The 22,808-nt window shown below is 36.9% G+C and overlaps 2 protein-coding genes across 3 annotated transcripts; both read right to left on the bottom strand.

The window, feature by feature from the left end:
• Nucleotides 1–1,280: 1,280 nt before the first annotated feature.
• LOC105440456 (fibrinogen C domain-containing protein 1-B-like) lies at nt 1,281–3,917 on the bottom strand. The gene is made up of 3 exons (XM_011670635.2): nt 3,343–3,917; nt 2,552–2,763; nt 1,281–1,772 (listed from the first exon to the last, which is right to left on the bottom strand). The coding sequence occupies exons 1-3, from the start codon at nt 3,460–3,462 to the stop codon at nt 1,499–1,501; spliced, it is 606 nt and encodes a 201-aa protein (XP_011668937.1). The 5' UTR covers nt 3,463–3,917; the 3' UTR covers nt 1,281–1,498.
• Nucleotides 3,918–14,580: 10,663 nt separating this feature from the next.
• LOC575952 (26S proteasome complex subunit SEM1) lies at nt 14,581–19,615 on the bottom strand. 2 transcript variants are annotated; one of them, XM_030972654.1, is made up of 4 exons: nt 19,470–19,615; nt 17,323–17,424; nt 15,363–15,459; nt 14,581–14,705 (listed from the first exon to the last, which is right to left on the bottom strand). In XM_030972654.1, exons 2-4 carry the CDS (start codon nt 17,405–17,407, stop codon nt 14,642–14,644), a joined length of 246 nt encoding a protein of 81 aa, XP_030828514.1. In that variant the 5' UTR covers nt 17,408–17,424; nt 19,470–19,615; the 3' UTR covers nt 14,581–14,641. The 2 variants fall into 2 exon arrangements, with proteins under 2 accessions (XP_030828514.1, XP_030828513.1); XM_030972653.1 differs by having other exon boundaries at nt 19,480–19,615.
• Between the last annotated feature and the right edge of the window lie 3,193 nt (nt 19,616–22,808).

The following is a 22,808-nucleotide window of genomic DNA, read 5'->3' as shown; positions in this document are numbered from 1 at the left end:
AAAAAGTTATACATGAAGCCTTGACATGATTTTGATTACATAGCAGATAGAATTAACCTTCTCACCTTCTCACACATTTCCTCTTCTTCATGCATGCGCTTTCGAATTTCGTCATACAGAGATTGATCAGCTAGCCATGACTTGGACTGAGGCAGAGACATTTTGCCAGCTTTAATTAGTGTCCTCCACCTGCGATGGAAATGTGGTCAGAGAGAGTCAGCTCATTCTCAAGCGGAAAACCTCTTCGTTTTCAAATCGTCTGTAAGTTCTGAGGTAATTGTAATATCTATACCACTACCAACAGAAGCAATAACAAACTGAACAGCAACAACTACCTCAACATCAATAATGATAGTATGACACTAATAATATGAGACATGAACAGTTTTCGTAGCAGTAAGTTTTCTTCATGAAGTTTATGTACACGTAAAGGTCCAACATTATTTTATTGGATTACAAAATGTCTATTCTTCGATCTTAGAACAGGGTGATATACCTTAGTATTCGTTTCAGAGATAGGAGAAAGAGGTTCGTTGTGTTTTAGTATGTTATATCTGAGAAGATAATCATATAATAGTTATACACAGACAGGTTTGTGCTGAATATTGCATTAAAACTCATAATATACTGCGAAATTTTGAGTATTTTTATGTTTGTCGAATACGACACATGCACGTACGCTTCAGTGTGATAGAGCTCTTCGGGCCTAATTATATACATTTAATATAATCTTACTCAGGATAGAGCAAGGAGATATTAGATTATGATCTGACTTTGACAGTACGATTTCTGCTTGATAAAGTTTATACTTCTCAGAACATTAATGATCAATCAATCTACAAACTCATGCATAGAGATTGATCAATGTAGTTCTAGGATAATTATTATCCGTTCCATGAAGAAGAAATCACATCAAAATCATTTATTAAAAAAAGGTAAATAAAAATAATTCCAACATATGGGCAACAGTGTACTAATATACATTATGTTCCAATCCACTGAATTCAGCAGCAACAACAACAACAAAACAACAAAAAACAAAACAAAACAAATCAATATTTTTCAATTTTCTCTCAAAGAGTGGATTATCAGTGTTGTAGTATACTTGCGTTGGACTTGGACTCAAGTCGGTGGTATTACAGTCAAACCTGTCTATAGCGACCGCCCGAGGGAAACACAAAAAGTGGCCTTTGTAGACAGGTGGTCCTTAAGTACATGTTTCAATGAGAAACCATTTTCAAGGGAAACAAAAAATGTGGTCCTTGTAGACAGGTGGTCTTTGTAGACAGGTGGTCACTAAAGCAGGTTTGACTGTACATACAAAACTCAAGTTAAAATCTTTACAAGCCGCAATAAATATAATGTCAGGCCTTTGGACTGTCACGCAAGGCATTATCACTATCCATAATTATATACATATTATATAATATATTTTTACCGGAATGTCTTTCAGCTCACATTCGAGATAAGAAAGACAAATGGCGCAAAAATGAATAAATTAAGAGGATTCTCTCAACTTCATCTCTGTAGATGTCATGTACTTTGGTTCAGGCCAGTTCCATACGATCCCACGAAGCTCGTTTTGAATTCCATAAACACCATTTAAATTGGACGTGTAACAACTTTGATACCACCACGCCCCTTGGTAATCAACTGCACAGTTACCCGCTAAATTATCATTGTCCAGGTCATAGGTCGTGAAGCCTTGTGCGTTGGCCGCATTGAGTCCTTCTCCTGCAGTACCAGAATATGATGAGAAAGTTACTCGGTAGCTACATTGAAAAGAAAGACAAGTAATAAACAGATTAGCCTGAATGTAGTCTTGAAAAGGTCCATACAAACGAAAATAAAAGTAAATATACATTTTTAAAATGCGTGGGAGTAGGCATTTGATGCAACCCATATGATGCATATTTCACGCATGAGTGAGTAGAATCGACAAAAGACTTAACTCCGTTTCGTTGACAATCAGCCATGCATGAATTCTTTCGTCTACGGTTGATTGTCAACGAAACAGAGTTAAGTCTTTTGTTAATTCCGTTTGTTGCTACGTCAGGTAGCCAGTGAAAACGAATTCGTTTACTAAAATTATGGAAATGCAAGCACTACTTTAAACAAACAGAACTTTGTTATTCCTATAGCTCATTTTTCCTGACTGAGGTATCATATGAAAGGGCAGAAACTCGGCTTTTTAGAAATGTGATTTTCTCTTTGAAATGCAGATACCGTCCGCCAAATTACTTTTTGGTTTCCTCTCTTCAAATTCATTTTACTCACTCAGGCGTGAAATATGCATCATATTGCATCAAATGAAAGAGGGAGATCTAAGCTTCCCAAATATGTGTCATTTATTGATTATAGATGTGACTAAGTTATGATAAAACATCGACAATTCTCGGTTTCGTTTTTTTCTGGGACGCATTGTATAAATAATTAATAATTAAACAGTAAAAAAATAAAAACCCTTGAGGGTTCAATTTGTGAAGGAGGATTTTTTAAAAATCATATATATCGAATCATTGTATAAGAAAAGGGAATGATGGAACCATACTTCGTGATAGGGCTTCCAATGCTGAATTGACTATAATGGGCATAGACTTGATTGTTGCTGTAATCCACCATATCGATTCGGAGCTCAACCCCATCTTTGGCCAGCAAATAGATGATATCTAACCCCAACCAGTATTCGCCGCTGACGTCACCAAATCCTTGGACATACTCAGCATAGTTGCGGTAGAAATTGACAGACCCATCATAACGTTTCTGCATGGTATGATAAAGAATTTCAAATTCAATGATGAAATCGGTATCATTAGTTTTACGCTTTGAAGAAAACTTAATCTAAAGGGGAGCTTTAGAATATACCTCAATCAGAGAATGTTGTTGGGGAAGGAGAAGACTTATAGGTTGAGGACAATTCCTGTGTTAATTTTTACATAATCTGCCCATTACAGCTCTAGCTCCCCTCCCATCATCCTGCGCACATCAAAGATATTCCCTCCCATTATCCTACTCGAATCAGGTAGACCCCTCCCATTATCCTACTCACGTCAGGGAGACCCCTCCCATCATCCTATTCGCATCAGGGAGAACCCCTCCTATCATCCTACTCGCATCAGGGAGACCCCTCCCATCACCCTACGCGCATCAGGGAGATCCCCTCGCATCATTATTCTACCCCAATTAGGGAGATCCCCTCCCATCATCCTACTCGCATGATGCGAGAGAACGAAGATATAGTTTTTACTGCAGGCCTAAACAAACAACACGACATGGCATCATTTGACATTATTATAAACTTCAATCACAGACAAAGAAAAGACAAAAAATAGTGGAATGCACCTGAAAAACTGTCCACCCTCCGCCGTCGCTGATCATATCACAGTAAACATCGATCGCATCTGCCCCACTAGGAATGATGGAGTAGACACCACTTGTTTGGTAGCCCATTGAATGCAGCATCTTACACGAACTCACATTTGAAGTCTCTGTTGTAGTCTCTGTTGTAGTTTCTGGCAAAATATTTGTCGTACTCTCTGTTGTAGCTTCTGGTGAATTATCTGCCGTGCTCTCTGTTGTAGTTTCAGGTGAATTATCTGTCGTACTCCTTGTTGTAGTTTCAGGTGAATTATCTGTCGTACTCCTTGTTGTAGTTTCTGGTGAATTATCTGTCGTACTCCTTGTTGTAGTTTGTGGTGAATTATTTGTCGTACCCTCTGTTGTAGTTTCTCGTGCCTCTGTCGTGCTCTCTGTTGTAGTTTCTGGTGAATTATCTGTCGTACTCTTTGCTGCAGTTTCTGGTGAATTACCTGCCGTGCTCTCTGTTGTAGTTTCAGACGAAATGCTTGTGGAACTATTTACTGTCGTTTCTTGTGATCTTTTTATTGAACTTCCCACTTCACGAATTTCTTGCGAAGGTGAAGCATCTGTCTGAGCCTCTATAATATTGACATAAATAACAATATTAATTCAAATTCTAGATGCTTGTAAAATTCCTAAGCAAAACGAAAACAAAGTTCTTACAGTAAAAATTGGCTATAAAACCCCCGTAACAAACCCACTTTGGATTACAAAAGCGCCGGTCATTGGTAAGTACAGCACTGTGTACACATCTCCCCTCGATTGGATGATTCGTAACTAGCCCATAGTGGCTTCCATTACCTCATCTGTACACCCGATCTGTTGCAAGTGGAGTAGGCAATCGACATATTTAATGTTAAAAAAAAGATTGAGACCACTGTATGAACTGGATTGGCCAGCTCAGATCAATAGTTAAATTAAGAATCATTTTGGACACTAATTGGGATAAGTATTTCCATACCATTCTTCCATTACCAACCTTTTGAACAGAACGTTTTTATGTAACTCAGGGGCGGATCTAGGGGGGGGGGTGTTTCGGCGGTTTAAACCTCTCCCCCCTCCCCTTGGGCCGCCAAGTGAAGAAAAAAAAAACACAATAAAACGGTGCGATTTTTGGAAAATCCTGGTTCCGCCACTGGGTCAACCCCCCCCCCCCCCCCCCCCCACCCCTTGGCAAAAAGCTAGATCCGCCCCCGTAACTATACCTACCATGTGTACCCGGCAGAATGCACATAAAATGGCGCCAGCTAGATGCAAGTTTCCCAAGAACAGGGTCGGAATCGTTCGGCGTTGATACCAGCCTTGGAACGAGTTGTATAGATCTCCCGCCAGGTAGAGTTATATTGCCGCACGATGCAGGGCCCGGATCGCATAACTTTCTGCATTCAACGACTACCACGTGCAAATCAAGAATTTGAGAAATATTATTCAGGTAAACTCGCAACAAACCTTTTGTTTTCAACACAGAAACTCATTAATATCTTCAATTTTCAAAGGTACTATTCAAAACGATTCCCCCGTTGTTGGAATTTGCATGTATAGAATATTGTCAACACACGTACACAACCAAGAAAAGCGGCTTACTTCGAATCATCGGGGTCATCGCGTCAGGTCGATGGTCGCGCTACCCGACTTTTTGTGAAAACATGCCCCTTTTCAACGAAATTTTCGAGGGCGATGTTTATGTAATAAACCCCTCTCATCTACAAATGGTCTGGTCCAATTTAGCCGACGCTTTATGAAAACCCTACGGCAAATCTACGAAAGGTCGCGTCATATCTTCCTCTTTCATTTTACGAAAGGTAGGGCGTGTTACCCGACCACCCGAGCGGATGCGATAACCCGATGCTTCGAGGTAAGCCAGGAAAACTAACATAAATTTGGTAACAGCGAGTGAGAAACATCCTTTTCAAGTTTGCACCCAGTCTCAAATATGTGAACCTGCATGCCTTATGAAAAATATCCCTAGAGGGGGCTTTACTTGAAAAATATGAGTAATAAATAAGTCACAATAATCACAATTCACACTTACCATGAAAGAAACTCGCCATGATAACGAACAGAAACATAAGCAGACCCTATGTTTAAGAAAAGTTGATTAAGTTGGAGAAGAAAAAAAAAATCAGATTTAGGAATGGCCTGTGGATATGGTCAGGAATGAAATATAAAGTTGATGCGTTTAATTTAAATTTACAAGTACTTTCAGTCACTCGAAACTATCAGAAATCTGACTACAGGTTCATACTCTAGGTCAAAATTCGATATTGTGAAATATTATAGGAAATTATTTTGAAATAGTTATGAACGAAGAGGATAGAGAAAGAGAAAGAGAACACGATGAAGAAAATGGAGAAAGCGAGAAGAACATACAGTGCGTCCCAGAAAAAACGAAACCGAAAATTATCGATGTTTTATTATAACTTAATCACAATGATGATAAATAAATGAAATGTGTTTGTACATCTTCTGTCAATTCTGCTTGTTGCTACGGCAGGCAGCCAGTGAAAACGAATTAGTTCAACTTATTATGGATATGCAAGCACTACTTTAACAGAACATTGTTATTCCTAGCTCATTTATCCTGATTGAGGTGTCATATGAAAGGGCAGAAAATGAACTTTCTAGAAATGTGATTTCCCCTTTGAAATCCAGATACCGACCGCCAAATGACTTTTCGGTTTCCTCTCTTCAAATTGATTTCAATCGCTCATGCGTAAAATATGCATCATATGAGTTGCATCAAATGAAAGAGGAGGATCTAAGCTTTACAAATATGTGTCATTTATCAATTATAATTGTGACTAAGTTATGATAAAACAACGATCATTTTCGGTTTTCGTTTTTTTTCTGGGACGCACTGTATAGCACTATACGCGATACAACCAGACTCCTATACCTTTCACTCCCAGCCAGCTATATACTGATATTAATATTTATTAGAGCTTCCTGCAATATTTGCTATGAAGTTCTTTATAGCCTCATTTTTATTGTATGTTCTGAAGCAACAAATGAATACGGAATGAAACTAATACTCAATGCATGTCAATGTCAATAACGTAATTACGTAGTGACAAAGTAATAGCACTCGTCAATAGCTACCCTGCACTTCATTAAACTCGGGAGTTATTATACCGAAGCAACTCTTTGATGAAGCAAAATACAACATGCACATAATATAAACGCGTCGCCATGGGTACATATTTTTACATTTTGTCCTCAAAAAAATTATTATATTACATTATGTGCCAGAAAATATTGTGTTACTTTTGATTTTGAATTGATGTCTAATATCTCCTTGTTGATACATAACATCATATTAGGCCAACAAAGGAAAAAAAATTATTTGATTGTCCTCGCTTGCTTTTCTGAAGTAGGGACGGGCGGGCGGATTTTTTTCTTTCTTTTTTTTAAACTTCATTTTTTGTGTCTTTTTTTATTTCCCCCCCCCCCCCATTTAAAAAAAATTTAAAAAAATCATTGAGATTGTCAAGCATTTAAACAAAGTCTATAAAACACTTTAATATGGTAAAAGACTAGTTTAATGTACAATGAATATCAAAACCAACACAGAAATTATTTTTGGCTTTAAAATACAGCACCTTTTAAATTTCCATTGTACTTCTTATAGCTACTTGCACCCTCTATGTAGCAAACAATGCCTAATCGGTGACCATTGGTCCCCCATGATCCTCTTTATCTTATGTTAACTGAGAGCTGATTTGATGAGATAACCACCTGTCCAGTGACCTTGCAGGGTGGTCTAATACCTCCTGATTTTGATTGGCCTTTATGATTATTTGGGACTCTCCTTTACAAGGATTACTGGAGTGATCAACTATCAATATTATCTGTTGATGCTTGAAGTGGATATTGTTCGCAATTGAACAAAATAATATACCAACAAATAAATGAATCAATTGAATCAATTGAGAAATAGAGAAGGAGAGACTGAGAGAGAGAGATGACGACTGGACAAGATCATAGGTGTATAATAAACTCCATTGGCGTATGTCCGCAAGGGGGAGGGGGGTTCTTCCCTGGATATGGGGCTATCCGGGTGGCGCCGGCAGACTATAGCTAGGGTACACAGGCTCATTGTACATATTGTAATTTGTATGAACTTTACACGGAGGGGATGGAGCCCCCCCCCCCTTGCTTTTTTGGATACGCCAGTGTGAGATGAATGTCATTAAGGTCCGATAACATAAATACTTCCAAAACACACACACACACACACACACACACGCACACACACGCACACATCCCCTGCGGCCGCGATGTAATCAAATGATGTTTAGTTGTTTTTTTTGTATTCACTATTTTAAGAATTATGAACACGACTCTTTTCAGCTGACCATATCAATCTACTCAAGTTCCTGCATGTGCAACTTTAAAAAAAAAAAAAATGAACATATTCCTGATAAACATATGTCTCTATTTCAATTATATTCAATCTTCACAATATCTACAACGATAACAACAGGTAGACAATGTAGAATACACACAATTATTTTCAGTTTTTACTTTTTTTAGTGGGTTGTCCATCATTATGAGAAAAGTGCAGATTCGCTGCTCCCGCTATCTAAACTAGAAGATAGCTTTTTCATTTTGTTTGATAATCATATTCTTTTTAACTCAACTCTGTAGAGATGTTTTTCTAGTACAGTGTATCAGCATAATGTTCATGCACAAAGCCTCAATTCATCGAAAGATATGCAGCAATAATAAGTCAGTGAATTTACTTTCGATATACAACTTCCATCTTTCAAACTCAACCGAATAATTCCCTTGATTTTCATTATTAAGTGCTAAACTGTTGCTCAGAAACCGCGAAACATTTTCTAATGAGTGATAATAACTATCAGAACAAAATGTATGCAACTTACCATAATGATATACAGTGTGTTTCTGCTGTGTCCACAGAAAAAAATTCACCGTTATAGATTCTTTTTATCAAAAACGTTGCCAGAATATTCTCGACTACATACATTCGTGAAGAGATTAACCATCTAGGTCTAATCAAGCAATGTATGAATTTATTATAAGTTAACCTCTATGTATTATGCAACCTGGGCTATGTATGTCAACCAAAACGACCAATGAGGGACGAGCATTTCTAGTCAATCGTGTATGGCCCTGTGAATACAGAGGACAATGATCTTACAAATTAGTTTCTGAATTAGCCTGATGGATGCGCACCAAAGGAATATGCATTATTCATGTTCAAGGGTTTTTGTCAGAGTAAAGCTATTATAAAAATCTCAATTAAAGGTTCCATATTGTTGGCCTGTATTATGGTGAATTTGAAGGACTTGCTTATAAACTTTGTATAAGCTAGGCCATATTTTGTATAGAAGTAATTTTTTCTAGAATTTTGTGGATAATTTTTTCTCAGGTATCGCTCCGACCGTTGTTTGCAGCTTGTCAAACTGACTTTTGAAATATGAAATTAATTGCCCTAATTTTGTAGTAAAAGGAAGCAGTGGAAATACAGCAAAATTATCAGTAAGGCACTGTATTAAGTTGAATTAGTTTTATTCATATAGTTTACTGGGTCGACTTCAGCGGAAATTACCACTTATTTTTTGTTGTTGTACCGATATGGTCACTTGTATGCTTTCAATGAAAACAACGACTCAACTGAACATATGGTTTCAGGACAATAAGACCTAATTATGATTATTACATCAAATAATTATGTCGATAATAATAGTAGGCCTAATGATGACAGTTATAAAATTGGCATTTATATAGCTTCCTTACAATTTGTAATAATGATGATGCAGGTATTAATAATGCACAACAAATCCACCCAGATGGTGCTCAGGACACTTACAATAAATATTAAATGTATTACGTATTCTCAAAATATAAGTGTAATCCAACCCTGTATAGACTATGCAATATCTGTATGGGGGAATTGCCCAGCCAGCTACAAGCTGCTCCTTCAGAGATTACAGAAAAGAGCTGCTAGATATGTAACTGGTATCTTTGACTATGAACTTGCAAGCGGCAACACATTGATAAAAAAAAACTGTCCTGGCAAACTATTGATCAGCGCCGTGATTATTTTCTGGCTATGCTTATGTTTAAATTTATAAGGGGCATTGCTCCACCTCGTTTATCAAATGAAATAGAAATGTATTTCGACCGCCATGGCCTAAACACAAGAAATGCAAACTCCCTTAATGTAGTATTGCCAAAACCCAATGTAACCTTATTCAAACAATCTTTTAAGTATGCTGGAGCGGTTAATTGGAATAAGCTTCCCAATGATATCCAAAATGCCAATTCAGTAGAGAATTTTAAATATCAATATAAAAAATATTCCTTTAATGGATAAAATTTGCTCACTGCCGTTTCTCCTCACTACTACAACATTATATGCAACAACTGTAATGATTGCTAACCCAATTACCTAGAAATTTAAAATACCTACATTACGTCCTAAATTTGATATTTATTTTTTTATAATTATGCAATATAAACCATATTAACAACTCATTGGGCTTAATCTCGACATAAAATGTTTTATTAACTTCATTGTTATATATAATTCTAATGTAAAATGTCACAATGTAAATGTCATATTGCATTATTTTATATTTTGTCTCCTCTTTTCGTTTTCCCTAAGCTTATTTTTCCTATTTGTGTTGTTTTCGTTTTTTTACCATTTGTATAAAACTGCTATTTTGTTTGTAACTACTCTTAATGTCAGTCTGTATTTGTATTTTCCATCCTTATGCAGGACCATTATGTAAAACAGCCTGCGAGCTGATTAATATTATCCTGTTAAAAGATGTTTTAATAAATAAACAAATAAATTGCATTTGTTAACCTTAGTTTATACAATAATTTGTTCAGAGATACAAACCCTCTCCGCTAATGCCCCTCAACGTCATATTCTCATTGAGGAGCTTAAAGCGATAGTTGAGTTCTGTTGCAGAGGGCGCTATTCAAAATAATCTTGTCGTGAGATAATGAAAAACTGACCGGTGTCAAATTTGAAAGAACATACAATTTAAATGACAATATCATCTTTGTTTGATCAAAATCGGTTCAGAGACGGCTGAAATATATAACGATTTCTAATTGTGTGTACCGGCCACCACCTATATTAGATAAATTATTTGAAAAAGCCGTTTTACGTCGTATTTCAGCCAATGCCGGTGTTGGCTATTTTGCTGGCATTTTCATGTTGGTTATAAACGCTCAATCAGCCGGCCCATGTATTATTTTTAATTAATTAATTAATTAACGGTCACCGTATTTTTTTGAAAGTATAGAGCTGAGTTGGTTTGATCGTATTGGCTAAATTTCACATATTTTGGGGTCTAAAATTACCTTCATAGCAATTTTAGGTCCTGAAAGAGCACCAGAAATGTCATAGATAAGAATAAGAGCAATTACCATGCACTTTGAAGGCATTTGCGCTGCGGTCTAAAAACATGTACTCAACCATCCCTTTAATTAAGACTATATAGTATATACAGAGAGAGAGAGAGAGAGAGAGAGAAAGAGAGAGAGAGAGAGAGGGGGGGGGGAGAGAGGGGGGGGGGAGAAGGAAAGAGTGAAAGAGTGTGTGTGTGTGTGTGTGTGTGTGTGTGTATGTGTGTGAGAGAGAGAGAGAGAGAGAGAGAGAAAAGCGGGATGGGGAGGGGCGGGGTCGGGACACAGACACACAAATTCATTCAGCCTGCATCCTGCCTCCTTTCATCCGCAGACGTTATGACTTTCGTATAGCACCGAAATGACACCGCGCAAATGCCAATGGCTGGGCTGATAATTTCTTTCTTTTAAAATATTTTTTAAAGCAAAAAAAGGGCGTGATTATGATGGGATATCTGTTTCGCGACAGGATCAGGACTAGTCACCTGTAGCATGCTGAACTGCGAGCCATAATAATCATCCAAGCACTTTTTTCTCTTCTCTCTCTCTCTCTTTTTGGCCAGCGTTTTTGGTGACCCCCCCCCCCCCCCCCTGCTGGCTACGCGCCTGTGGGAGACTGCCTGATGTGACCAGCTAAGCTTAACTAAAGAAAACCACTGTCATTAAAAAAAACTTTAGTGTGAAGGATATATAAAGTAAATATTCATCGACAGTGCAACGGTTACCATTGTTCAACTCAAAAATATGGTTTGGCAATCCCCCATAAAATGTTTGATGCCGTGTTTGATGCAATTTGTACAATTTAAAGCAGTTAGTCAATCAAAGAAGTTAGTCAATCAAAGACGATTGTAAAGGTCTTTAAAAAAATGTTTGGCACTTTCCACGAATAGTCCAGTAGACGGTACCATATACCATGTACATGACCTGGAAAAGTACAAGGTTTTTTTGTTGATTTGTGTTCTAGATGGGTATTGAAGTAAATTCAGCTTGGTTGCCAGCTTGGCAACTTTGGGCAACTTTTGTAATAGCCATATTAATCTAATTAGCATATATGTGCAATACGTAATAACTTCTACAGGACTACAAAGCCCTTGACCCTTACAAGTGTTCCATTTTTGATAACACGCTCTTTACTTTTACACCCATACCTTTCTTCTTCTTTCTCTCTCTCTCTCTCTCTCTCTCCCTTTCTTCCTTCCTCTTTCATATGTAAACCCTTGGTATATATATATAATTATACCTATGATATCTATGAAGTTATATAAATAAATATAGAAAAGTTATTAAAATATAATACAAATATCTTCAACTATATTTGAATGGAATAAGCTAGATAATTCGATGAGAACGGCTTCTTCTGTCAATCCATTTAAGAGATTGTTTAAAGAAAGGTGTAATTTGTGAATGGCTCAGCCGAACATACACTACGTGCACATTCTGTAATATTCACATGATTTATTCACATAATTGCGACTTTATCGATATTTTCCTATTGGCATTACTGTTAAACTATATGTAGGTTAATGATATATGTTTATTTTGCAAACAAGTATTATTTTTGCCACGTCTATTATTGCTTTGTCATATCTTTCTAAATGTAAGCCTACTATGGAATTTTATTTAAACTGTTCTGTATAAACGTTATGCTTTTTGGTGTAAATATGTTCATGTTTATTCAGGGCCCCATGGAAGACCACTACTTATTGGTGAATTGACTACCCTGACAACAGATTAGAAATAAGTTAATAAATAAAATCTGACTAATTATATGAAAGTTATGAATTGTTGAAAGTTGTTTAATCACTGTATATAATTATGGGCACTTCGAATGCGGCTCGAATGCAGTTGGAACGTCCGGACCACAATGCAATAATGTCCTGAATGTACTTTGAATGCATCTCGATTGCCGCCGGAATCTATTTCAATATTTTCGGTATAATATTACTAAAAGAATCCAAATGGAATGCACTTCGAATGCCGTCGGAATCTTTATAATTTTGTTTCTTATTAAAGATCTTTTCAGTCTTTTTTCCTCTTTATAAGATGTAATATTTTTCAGTGCGACCCACAGACCTTAAACATTTAGCTCGTCTACGCAGCACAACACCAGCTGATATATACCCGCCTTTTCATCAGTAAAGGGATTTGGAAATATTCCTTTAAGCCAGTGGCGGACCCAGGGGGGGGGGGGGGGCCTCCCCAGGGAAAAAACAGGTAAAACAACGTTAATTTTACCTTTATTTAGAGACGGGCCCCCTCCCCTGGCGCTCAAGGGGAGGGGGGGGGGGTGCGATTTTCTTCTTTTTTTTTAAGGTCGGAACAAATAAAAATAAAAATTGCTTACTACCCCCCTAGAAAGTTTTGTATTGGCATGGCAAAATGACAATATCAATACCATCACTATTATAATAACTTTACTAAAGCTAATTCTGTTCTCTCCGGAATACCATGCATGTGAAAAATCTGAAACCATGATATTTTTCCAATATGATGTTGCAAAAGATTCATGGAGAGGTGAACAAATATTTTCATATTTTTTTCCAGTATGAATGATCTACACAAAATCATATTCTCGTTTGAATTGATATATCAACTTGAATGACTTGAGTGGAGATAAGCATCCTGAATACACTGTTCATGATGTGAAATTATTCTTAATCTGTTCGTCTTATACATGTACCAGCATCAACCTGACTGAAACAAATTACATGTACCACTTTCTGCTACGATGCATGACAACCATTTTATTGGAATGAAAATATGAAAACTTCTTTATAATTGGACGTAAGCAACAAAATAATTCCAACAAAATCAGATAATGAATTTTACAGATATTAAAGATTCTGACTCATAAACAGTCCCTATTTTCACGATACTGGTGCATTTTGTTCACACGAAGACTTTAAGGTGTTTACACAATTGATGTTTAGTATAACATTGCATATGTGTATATGAAAGTGATTTCAAGTGGTCCGAGACAATTTTCAAATTTACACTATCCTTCACATTCATTGTCATCACTATAACCTTTGGAGACAGATCCATGGCAAATCATCATTACTTAAATTAAAATCTTCAAAAACTATGGATTTTGGCAAAAACATTTATGTATCAATATTCCAAAGGACAATGCCGTTATACACCACTTCTAAATAAGTCATGAATTTGTCAGATATAGCAATACAAGTCCTGTAAATGTGATAGCCCGTCCCGTACACCTCAGTAACATCACAAGATCACCCCAAAGCTAACTGTTACCCAACAAAATACTTGACAATAGGGGTAAAGTAATTTCATGTTCAGGCTTTTGTTGGTCTGGTGTCAGGCTCCTCAGTGTGAATAAGGGCTGAGGGCTCCACTGTCATACAATACCATTGTAATAAACTGTTTTATGTGGTTTAATGGACTTAAAATAGGCCATTTTTCGTAATGTCATCAAATTTTAGGCACAATTTTTTTTAAAGTACCTTGTTAGAGTCGTTACAAATTGTATCTTTCACCCATGACAAATAATTGTATTTCATTATTTAGAGTACAAACCATAATGTATGTCCTATCTATCAACAATTAATGTATGCAATTTGCAATCTGACTAATGAAATACAATTATTTTTAACAAGTGAATGAAACCTTTTTTAACGTGGTACTTAACAAAGATTTATGCATTAAATCTGATAACATGACAAAAATGGTATATTGAAGGTATCATCGCACATGGAAATATGAATACCTCGTGATGGGGATAGATACCGGTAGACAACTACCTTTCATACGACTGTTTCATCTCAATACATTCCATGCGGGTCCCTAAGGAAAGAAACATGTTTACAATTTCCTACTGTTTACAGAGCTTATGATACAAAATATACAAATGTTGCATTTACACAAAATGCTACGATCTCATCGGCTCTTGCTCTTGGTTATTGACTTTGTGACCATGCTTCTCAAGCTCAGCCCTGTAGGAAGGGAATGAAAAGGAAAAAGGGAAAGGGGGGGGGGGGTGGGAAGAAAAATGGAAAAGAACGGTTTGAAATTAATGATACAATCATTGTATTTCAGCAGTTTCTGTAATCATGCTATATCAAATACCTGTTGATCCCCTATAATGCCCCTTTTCTGATGTTAATTGAGAGCTGATTTAATGAGATAACCACCTGCCAGTGACCTTGCAGGGAGGTCTAACCCCTCCATGCCAAACTAGTGCAGAGGGGCTTTAAATGTGTATTTTGAAATTGTCTACGATGACATTCAAATACATTTAACTCTGCATTACTCAAAGTCAAAAATTTCACAAAGTCGAATCAATTTCTTGGTGCTATGCAAAATATGTGTTATTCACACTTCTCAAGTTAACCCTCACCCCCTCCCAACTTCCATCATTCAATGGGAATGAATGAACAGGAAAAGGAGGGGGGAGAGGGAAATAGCAACATGCCCCCCTCACCCCACTTGTCTCTCTATGGCCTTGCTCTCGAATTTTATCCACCTAATATTTCTGGTGCCCCCCTCCCCAACATAATGAAACCAGAGCCCCCTATAATGGAAAGAACAATGATACGCAGCTGTTCCATACCATACTTTGGTAGAAGAGCTGTGTATGAATAGACTTTTACCTTAGCTGCATAGAGAAGTCATCTTCTACATTGTCATCATCCCAGTTGTCTTCCCACACATTGTTATCTGACTGATCTTCTTCATCACGCTTCCATTCTAAATAAAAGACAAGCAGAAGTAAGAGAGAAATAAATAATGATCTTAATTAGGCATCCCATCTAATGGCACACATAGGATTACACAACAGTGAACAAATTGTATGTCCAATTGTATCAACACAAGAAATATGTGTGTAGACAGAAAATCGTTCATCCAGGACTTCGTTAATCATCTGAGAGTTAAGGAAAAAACCTATGGCTAATCCTCCATAAACTGCATTATCTGTGGCGTCATAAGCATCAACTAGATGGAACTTCGACTGCGCGCAGTCGAAAATGATGCCTCCGTCATAGAGCAATTTTACAAACCAAAACAGAAGAAATTTTTCAAATTCAATTTTCATCGTAATCCATTAACAGGTTCTCAGAATATCGTGATTACAAGCAATTTCTCATATGCATATACATGTATAACCCTTTGATCTTTTACCTAAAATCTACTCGGTTCATTGGCTCTGCAAGATGTCCTGAGTTAAATAGAAATTCATCTGTCAGTTCTAATGAGAATGCGTTCACAAGCTATTTTTGCATACATAATGAGCCCATGACCTTTGACCTTTGACCTTATGAACCAAGAATCTACTCAGTTCATTGGCTCTGCAAGGTACATAAATAATCTAAGTTTGGCAGGAATCCATCAATCTGTTCTAATGATAATACGATCACAAGCTGTTTTTGCATACATAATGTGCGCTGTGACCTTTGACCTCGTGACCCCAAAATCTAATCAGTTCATTGGCTCTGCAAGATACATACATGACCAAAGTTTGGTAAGAATCCATCAATCGGTTCTTCAGATAACGTGATCACGAGCTGTTTTTGCATACATGTACATAATGAGCTCTGTGACCTTTGACCTTTGACCTTGCGAACCCCAAAATCTAATCAGTTCATCGGCTCCGCAAGATACATACACGACCAAAGTTTGGTAAGAATCCATCATTTGGTTCTTCAGATAACGCGATCACGAGCTGTTTTTGCATACATAATGAGCCCTGTGACCTTTGACCTTTGACCTCGCGACCCCAAAATTTAATCAACTCATCGGCTCTGCAAGATACATACATGACCAAAGTTTGGCAGGAATCCATCTATCGGTTCTTCAGATAACGCGATCACGAGAACGGGACGTACGTACGGACGGACGGACGGACAACCCGAAAACATAATGCCTCCAGCTACTTCGTGACGGAGGCATAAAAATTAAAAACATTATGCACTGTACATATCGAACACATTAGGAAGAGCAAGTACCGTAAACCTTAAATATAGAATTCTCTGAAATTCATGATAGTTACATGAAATAAATCGTTCACACATGTACTTACAAATGGGACTATATGTACTATATCCAAAGAAATCCACTGTACTCCATCTTTCATTATGATTTTTTTTTAAATCAAACAATGTAGATTTCATTAATTTCAAATGTTAACAAGTGATGAATTTTGTTGGATTCTCTGGACAATATTATTTTGGTTTATATTGGCAGAACTCAATACACTACAATTAGTATTATAGAAATTCAACTTTGCATACTACATGTATACACTTGGGAGTTAATTCCACTTACAGTACCCACATGTAAACTTAACCCAAACTATAACTGTGGGTTTATGATTGTAGGTGTAGATGTATGGACTATGGGGACATTTTACACAGTAATCATGCAATATCCCAACAACTTACTCATGAACTGTAAAAAAAGGTGTTAAACAAATATCCCTACATTTGCATGATTTTAAGGAATTTTTGTTGAATTTTAAGTGTTTTTTTTTTCCTTCCTTTACTCAACTTTTTTTCAAAGATATAAAAAAATTGGAAATTCAAGAAGAAAAAAAAGATGAAGAGCTCTCCTCACCCTCTGCAGGAAACTCCTCAAATTCATCATCCTCTTCCAGAAGACCAAGGTCTACTTTCTTGTCCTTGTCGCCCTTGTCTGTCATCTTTGTCCTGATGGTACCTGCATGAATACACAAATATCAAATGATGCTGTCATTTGAGCTGTTTGAGCAATTTTCAGTATTTTTTGTTGTTGACCTGTCATAGGTATAAAATGCAATCTTACTTACCGTTAATAGCCTTGAGGGTTGAATGCTATACGCTTAGCCGATATTTGCATATATTTTGGAATGTGCGATAGCCGGACAAAGGCTGCATGTTTAACCTTTGAAATTTTGAACCCTGTTCAAAGAAACCGCAGTGTAATGTTACACCCAGCTGGACCCAAGCTGTCTGGCATGCATTAATCTTTGATAGGGAATGTTTTTGTATTCTAAATTTCTGCAACATAATGGTGAAAGAGATGTGAATGAATTTTAGGGGGATCGAGAGACAAAATGAAAGAAACTTAAGATAGAAAAAAAAACATGCGAAATACTACATTAAGTAAATGATTCTGTACTTTTAAAAGAAAGAAGATCTAATTGATTTGAGGGGGGAAACAGGTTTAAAACATATTCGAAAGATGATAAGTAGAATTGAAAAAAGGTAGAGATGAAAGGAAAAATAATAGTGAAGATAACTTCTTTTTCCTTCTCGTCTCTAAAGACTATCAACATTTCACACACTTATCATTTTTGTTCTTCTTTTTTTCTTCTAATCTGGCTAAAACTTTTTGTTCAATTTTGGTTAAGAATTAAGGCAGGGAGAGACAGAATAAGAGAGGATGGACCCCAAAAATTATCTTCAGAGAACAAATTAGGGTAAGTATTGTTTGCTAATTAAATTAAAAGTAATTTGATGATGAAATTACTGAATACTACTCTCTGCTGACTTCTTCTCAGCTCAGCTTCCACCTCAAGTATAACAAATTTTCACATACACACCCTCATACACATTATGTAAATTTGCCACTCGCTATATCGGCTATCAGCTAGATTAACAAACTTCATAATTTATGAATGATCTGTTCTACTGTGCCAGCAGTCACTGAACTTTAAATTATGCTGGTTTCACTCTCCGCCCACTCGGGGTAAACATTCTTATTGGTCAGTACAGTAAGTTGATCAGTCACATCACTTGCAGGCAGGGCCAGGGAGATACATATACACACTTGAACACACAACACAAAATCTATGTGTGCAGTATATTGCAAAGACAGGTAGGTCAACAGATGTAAAAGATCGAGCCATCATGCTGTGTTTGTTTACAGTTACTTTTGACGGTTTTATCGTGATGAAAGATAAGTAGATAACGAACATTGAGGTATTTAAAAACTTTTTTTTACTGCCGGGTTTTGTTACCGAGTTGATCTAATTCTGGCTACAGTTCGGCCCCCCGAAATGCTCGACCTGGCGGGTTGGAACCCGGTAAGCCTTCCGGGCTACAGCACTGTACGATACCATAAGTAATTGTGGACTCAGCTCGCCGCTCATGGAGACGCCTCTCGCAGGTATCAAGTGGTAGAATGCGACGGCATCGTCGGCATGTGTCTGCTAGAGACCTATACTAGATCGCAAGGCGAGATGTCTTATTAATTAATAATGTCTGGTTTTCACGCCGAAATGTATGCATTATATTCATAATCGTACCAAGAGCCAGGCAATCCAGCAAAGCATAGGGTCTAGAGTCAATGCTAATGTGTATTGACCTCTAGCACTGCATACCTGCTGAGAAGCAGCAATTGCACGTGCACACAATGCACACATTACATAGAATCTACAATTGCACACAATGAATACGAAGTGGCTGATCGGCAAGTAGAACTAGCTAACTAGACTCACGATTTGAATTTTTCTAACATCGGTAAGTTAAAAAAATTGTATTTTACTGCTATTTAGGTGTCATCAATTGTCACTAAAGTACCGACGCCCGATTTTGAGTGAAATCAGTTGAGTTTTGAACAGTGTCGTTTTAAAAGTTGAGAATCAGAACAGTTTTTAATACACAGCAAGCTATGTGTGGGGCCAGGCTCAATTAACGCAACCATCACCAGACATCGTGCAGTCAAACTCGTGCCTGCATTTGATTTGAATAGACCTACGTTCAATCTTACACTCTGCCTACGTTTACTTACCGCCTGAATTCAAAATGAAGTTAATAGATAGACCAATGTCGACAAGAAGATCAAAAATTGGCAGTAAACTTCAGTCAATTTCGCTTTGTCATATCATCAGAACTGTCGCTCAACTGTGCTAGTCTTAGCTCAAGACTCGATCGACGGCATGTTAAAGTTCATACTCGTACTCCTACTAAAATAGTAAAGTAGGCCTATGGTTATTTCGTGGGGGTTATTTTTTTTCCAGGAATAAATAATCAGCCAATTCCAATAGCAATGATATTAAAGTTAAAGTAAAGTATAACTTAATAGCCAGTGGCGGTGCTCCCCGGGTTGTCACAGAGTCACCCCCACCCTTTTCCTTTCTGTAATAAATACCGCTTAATTCCCCTAGCTTTCTAATAAAAAGCTTCTTTTCACCTCCGATGAACGCCCCTATCCAAATCCAATAGGTGTCCCTTACCTTGGCAACTAGCACCCCCTTTCCTTTGTACTAAGTGCATTCTACCTTCTAAGAAGTGCCCCTCCTCATCTCTGATCCCTTACAGTGCCACTTTTTTTTTAAAGGTATATTAGCTAGAGACACCGGCCCCTTTTCGGCTCTGATAATGCTCCTTTACTTTAACAGGTCCCCCTTTTCTTTTTCAATAAGTGCCCTTTCCCCTTCTCATGAGTGCCCATTTTCCCGTTCTAATAAGTGCTAAGTTCTCGTTCTTATAATGATATACTCCTTTTCACCTCTGATAATTTTATTTTGATTTTATTTTAGGCTCTTCTGTGCATGATCAATATAAACTTTGAATTTCCTGTATATTTCCTGTAATATTTAATACTGAAAAGAACTTTCTGACAATGAATCATAAATAAGCAAAATATCATAATGATGATTATAGAAACAAATTTCATATATCATATATCATCAAACTTTTTAAATAATTATTTCCTGAATTAGGACTGCCATCGTAAGCAAAATGCTTGAAAATATGACAGCCCGGCCAAAACCAAACTTATTAAACAGCTGAACAATCCATTTATAGCAGGATGAACAAATTATTGAGAGAACAGTGATGATGATGATGATGATGATGATGATGATGATGATGATGATGATGATGGTGATGATGACGATGCCGATGATTATTACGATTGTAATAAAATAGATAGGGATTACAACTATTATGACAGACTCAAAAAATTTACCCGGTGGTGGGGTGGGGTTAAGGGTGGCAACAGTGATATACACACAAACACTATATGCATACAAAATGTGTTGCCACAAGTCTCCGAAACGTACACCTGCATGATTCCCAATAAAGTGACAAAAGTGGTTGAAGTGTTTGATCACAAATTCACTAACTATTCACAAAATTGATTATCCTTTATAATGACTTGTCATCTACTTATTCGTGCAGATATATTCCCCATATTCCGATTTCAGAGTATTACAGAGAGAGCTGTAAGTTCCATTGATAGGCCTAGGCAGGGGCGGATCAGGGGGGGGGGGCACCCCTGGCCCCAAAAAGTTTTAAAAAGATGGTAACCACAATTTTACCCTACTTTTTTTTTTTACTCAAGGGGGGGGGGGGGGGGGGGGGGGGGGGGACGTTGAGTAAACAAAATATTAAAAGTTTATTTTCAAATATCCGCCCCCCCCCCCTATTGAAAAAATACTGGATCCGCGACTGGACCTAGGTACCGCGGAGTCGATCGAATACAGAATAACGTGACCCTATCAATAAGTTTCCCTATTTAATTTTCTTTCAATGAGTACTCCTTTTTACCTATATTTCCTACCGTCGCTTACAACTATTGCCCCTTTGCGGTTATCTAAAGGGGCCTAGCTTTATCTATAGTGTTAAAGAACTGCGGAGTAGCTTTCAAAGTAACATCACCTTTTTTTCTTCTACCACCACAATTAAAGGCGGTGGAGCCGGGGTGGGGGAGGTGGCACATTGCCCTAAATTTAAAATTTAAAGCCACTATATAAGAACAATTTTTTCTCAAATTTCATATTGAAGGTTTTATTAATTCTTTCATTTTAAGATTGTGCTTATAAAACCCCCCGTCAGGATCAGTTATTTCATCTCATAATGAGAACTAAACGTTCACAATGTGACCACGGAAATGTTTACCTCTGACATTTGTAACCCTGGCAAGTTGTTTACCTCTGACACTTTTACCTCTGGCATTTTTAACTCTAACAATTTTTACCTCTGATATTTTTAAACCAAACCGCTTTTTTTTTTGGAAAAACGATCGCAAAAACAAGGTTGACTTACCTATTCCATTTTATGTCCATTGGCAAAGCGGAACTGACGGGTCCTAATTTTTTCAAGCATTATGCTAAGTTAAGTTGATTAACCAGTGCTCAACAGGTTTAAACCATGGACTTCCCGTAGTACTAGTAGGTCCATGGTTTAACCCGTTACGTCCGTTCCACAACCAAAAGAACTGAAGAAAAATAAAGATAAATGCAATGAAATGAAAGTAATATGTTTTGAAGATTGAACCTTTAAACGTTTATAAAGTTTGGAGTTTTAGAAAGTTTAATTATTGAGAGACTTTATAACGAATTGAAAGGTATAATGGTTTAATCATGTTAATGTTCGAAATGTTTAGAAGATTAGAAGTTTAGAAGTTTAGAAAATTACAAATAGGAAAATCTTTTACTGGTTTGGAATGGTGCAACCATTTTAAAGTTTTAACGGCCTAACCATAATTTTGTTAATGAGTTTAATAGTTTAAAAACGTTAATAGATTAAAATTTCTACGGATTTGAAGATTCAGAAAGTGTAATCCTTGAAAAATGTCAACGGTTCAACAGTTTGAAATGTTACATGGTTAACGGCGAAAGGTTTAGATAATAACAAAAAATATGTGTTTTCTTTAAAGTTCTTATTCAATTTCTTAAACACGAAGTTATGTAAAGGTAAACGAATATAGTTCCTGACTTTGACTTGCCTATGTGATATTTCAATAAATTACATAAATACCCATTTAAAAAAAATAACGGGCAAATTATATCTTATACTGTTTTATGTTATTGGGAGTATAATCTTGGCAGTAATTTTTTGCCAGTTTTGTGAAAGTGATTACAATTTTTACAATTAAAATTTATTAATGGAATGATCATACGGTGACATTGTCAAGATGGTCTAAAATTTGAACTCCCATGCAGCTAGCCACGTCGACTCGACCAAGCGCGTAGCTATACGATTTGATTTTAGGGGGCGGTATAGTGAGCACGCGAAGCGCTCCCTAGGGGGTGGGTGAAGGGAGGGGGAGTTTCATTAAAGGGAACCAAAACCTTCATACTAAGTTACTTTTATTGTAAAGTTTAAAAGATT

This window comes from Strongylocentrotus purpuratus, unplaced genomic scaffold (genome assembly GCF_000002235.5).
Source record: "Strongylocentrotus purpuratus isolate Spur 01 unplaced genomic scaffold, Spur_5.0 spur5_scaffold_6, whole genome shotgun sequence".
Lineage (NCBI taxonomy): Eukaryota > Metazoa > Echinodermata > Echinoidea > Camarodonta > Strongylocentrotidae > Strongylocentrotus > Strongylocentrotus purpuratus.
This window is presented reverse-complemented; position numbering and strand designations above follow the sequence as displayed.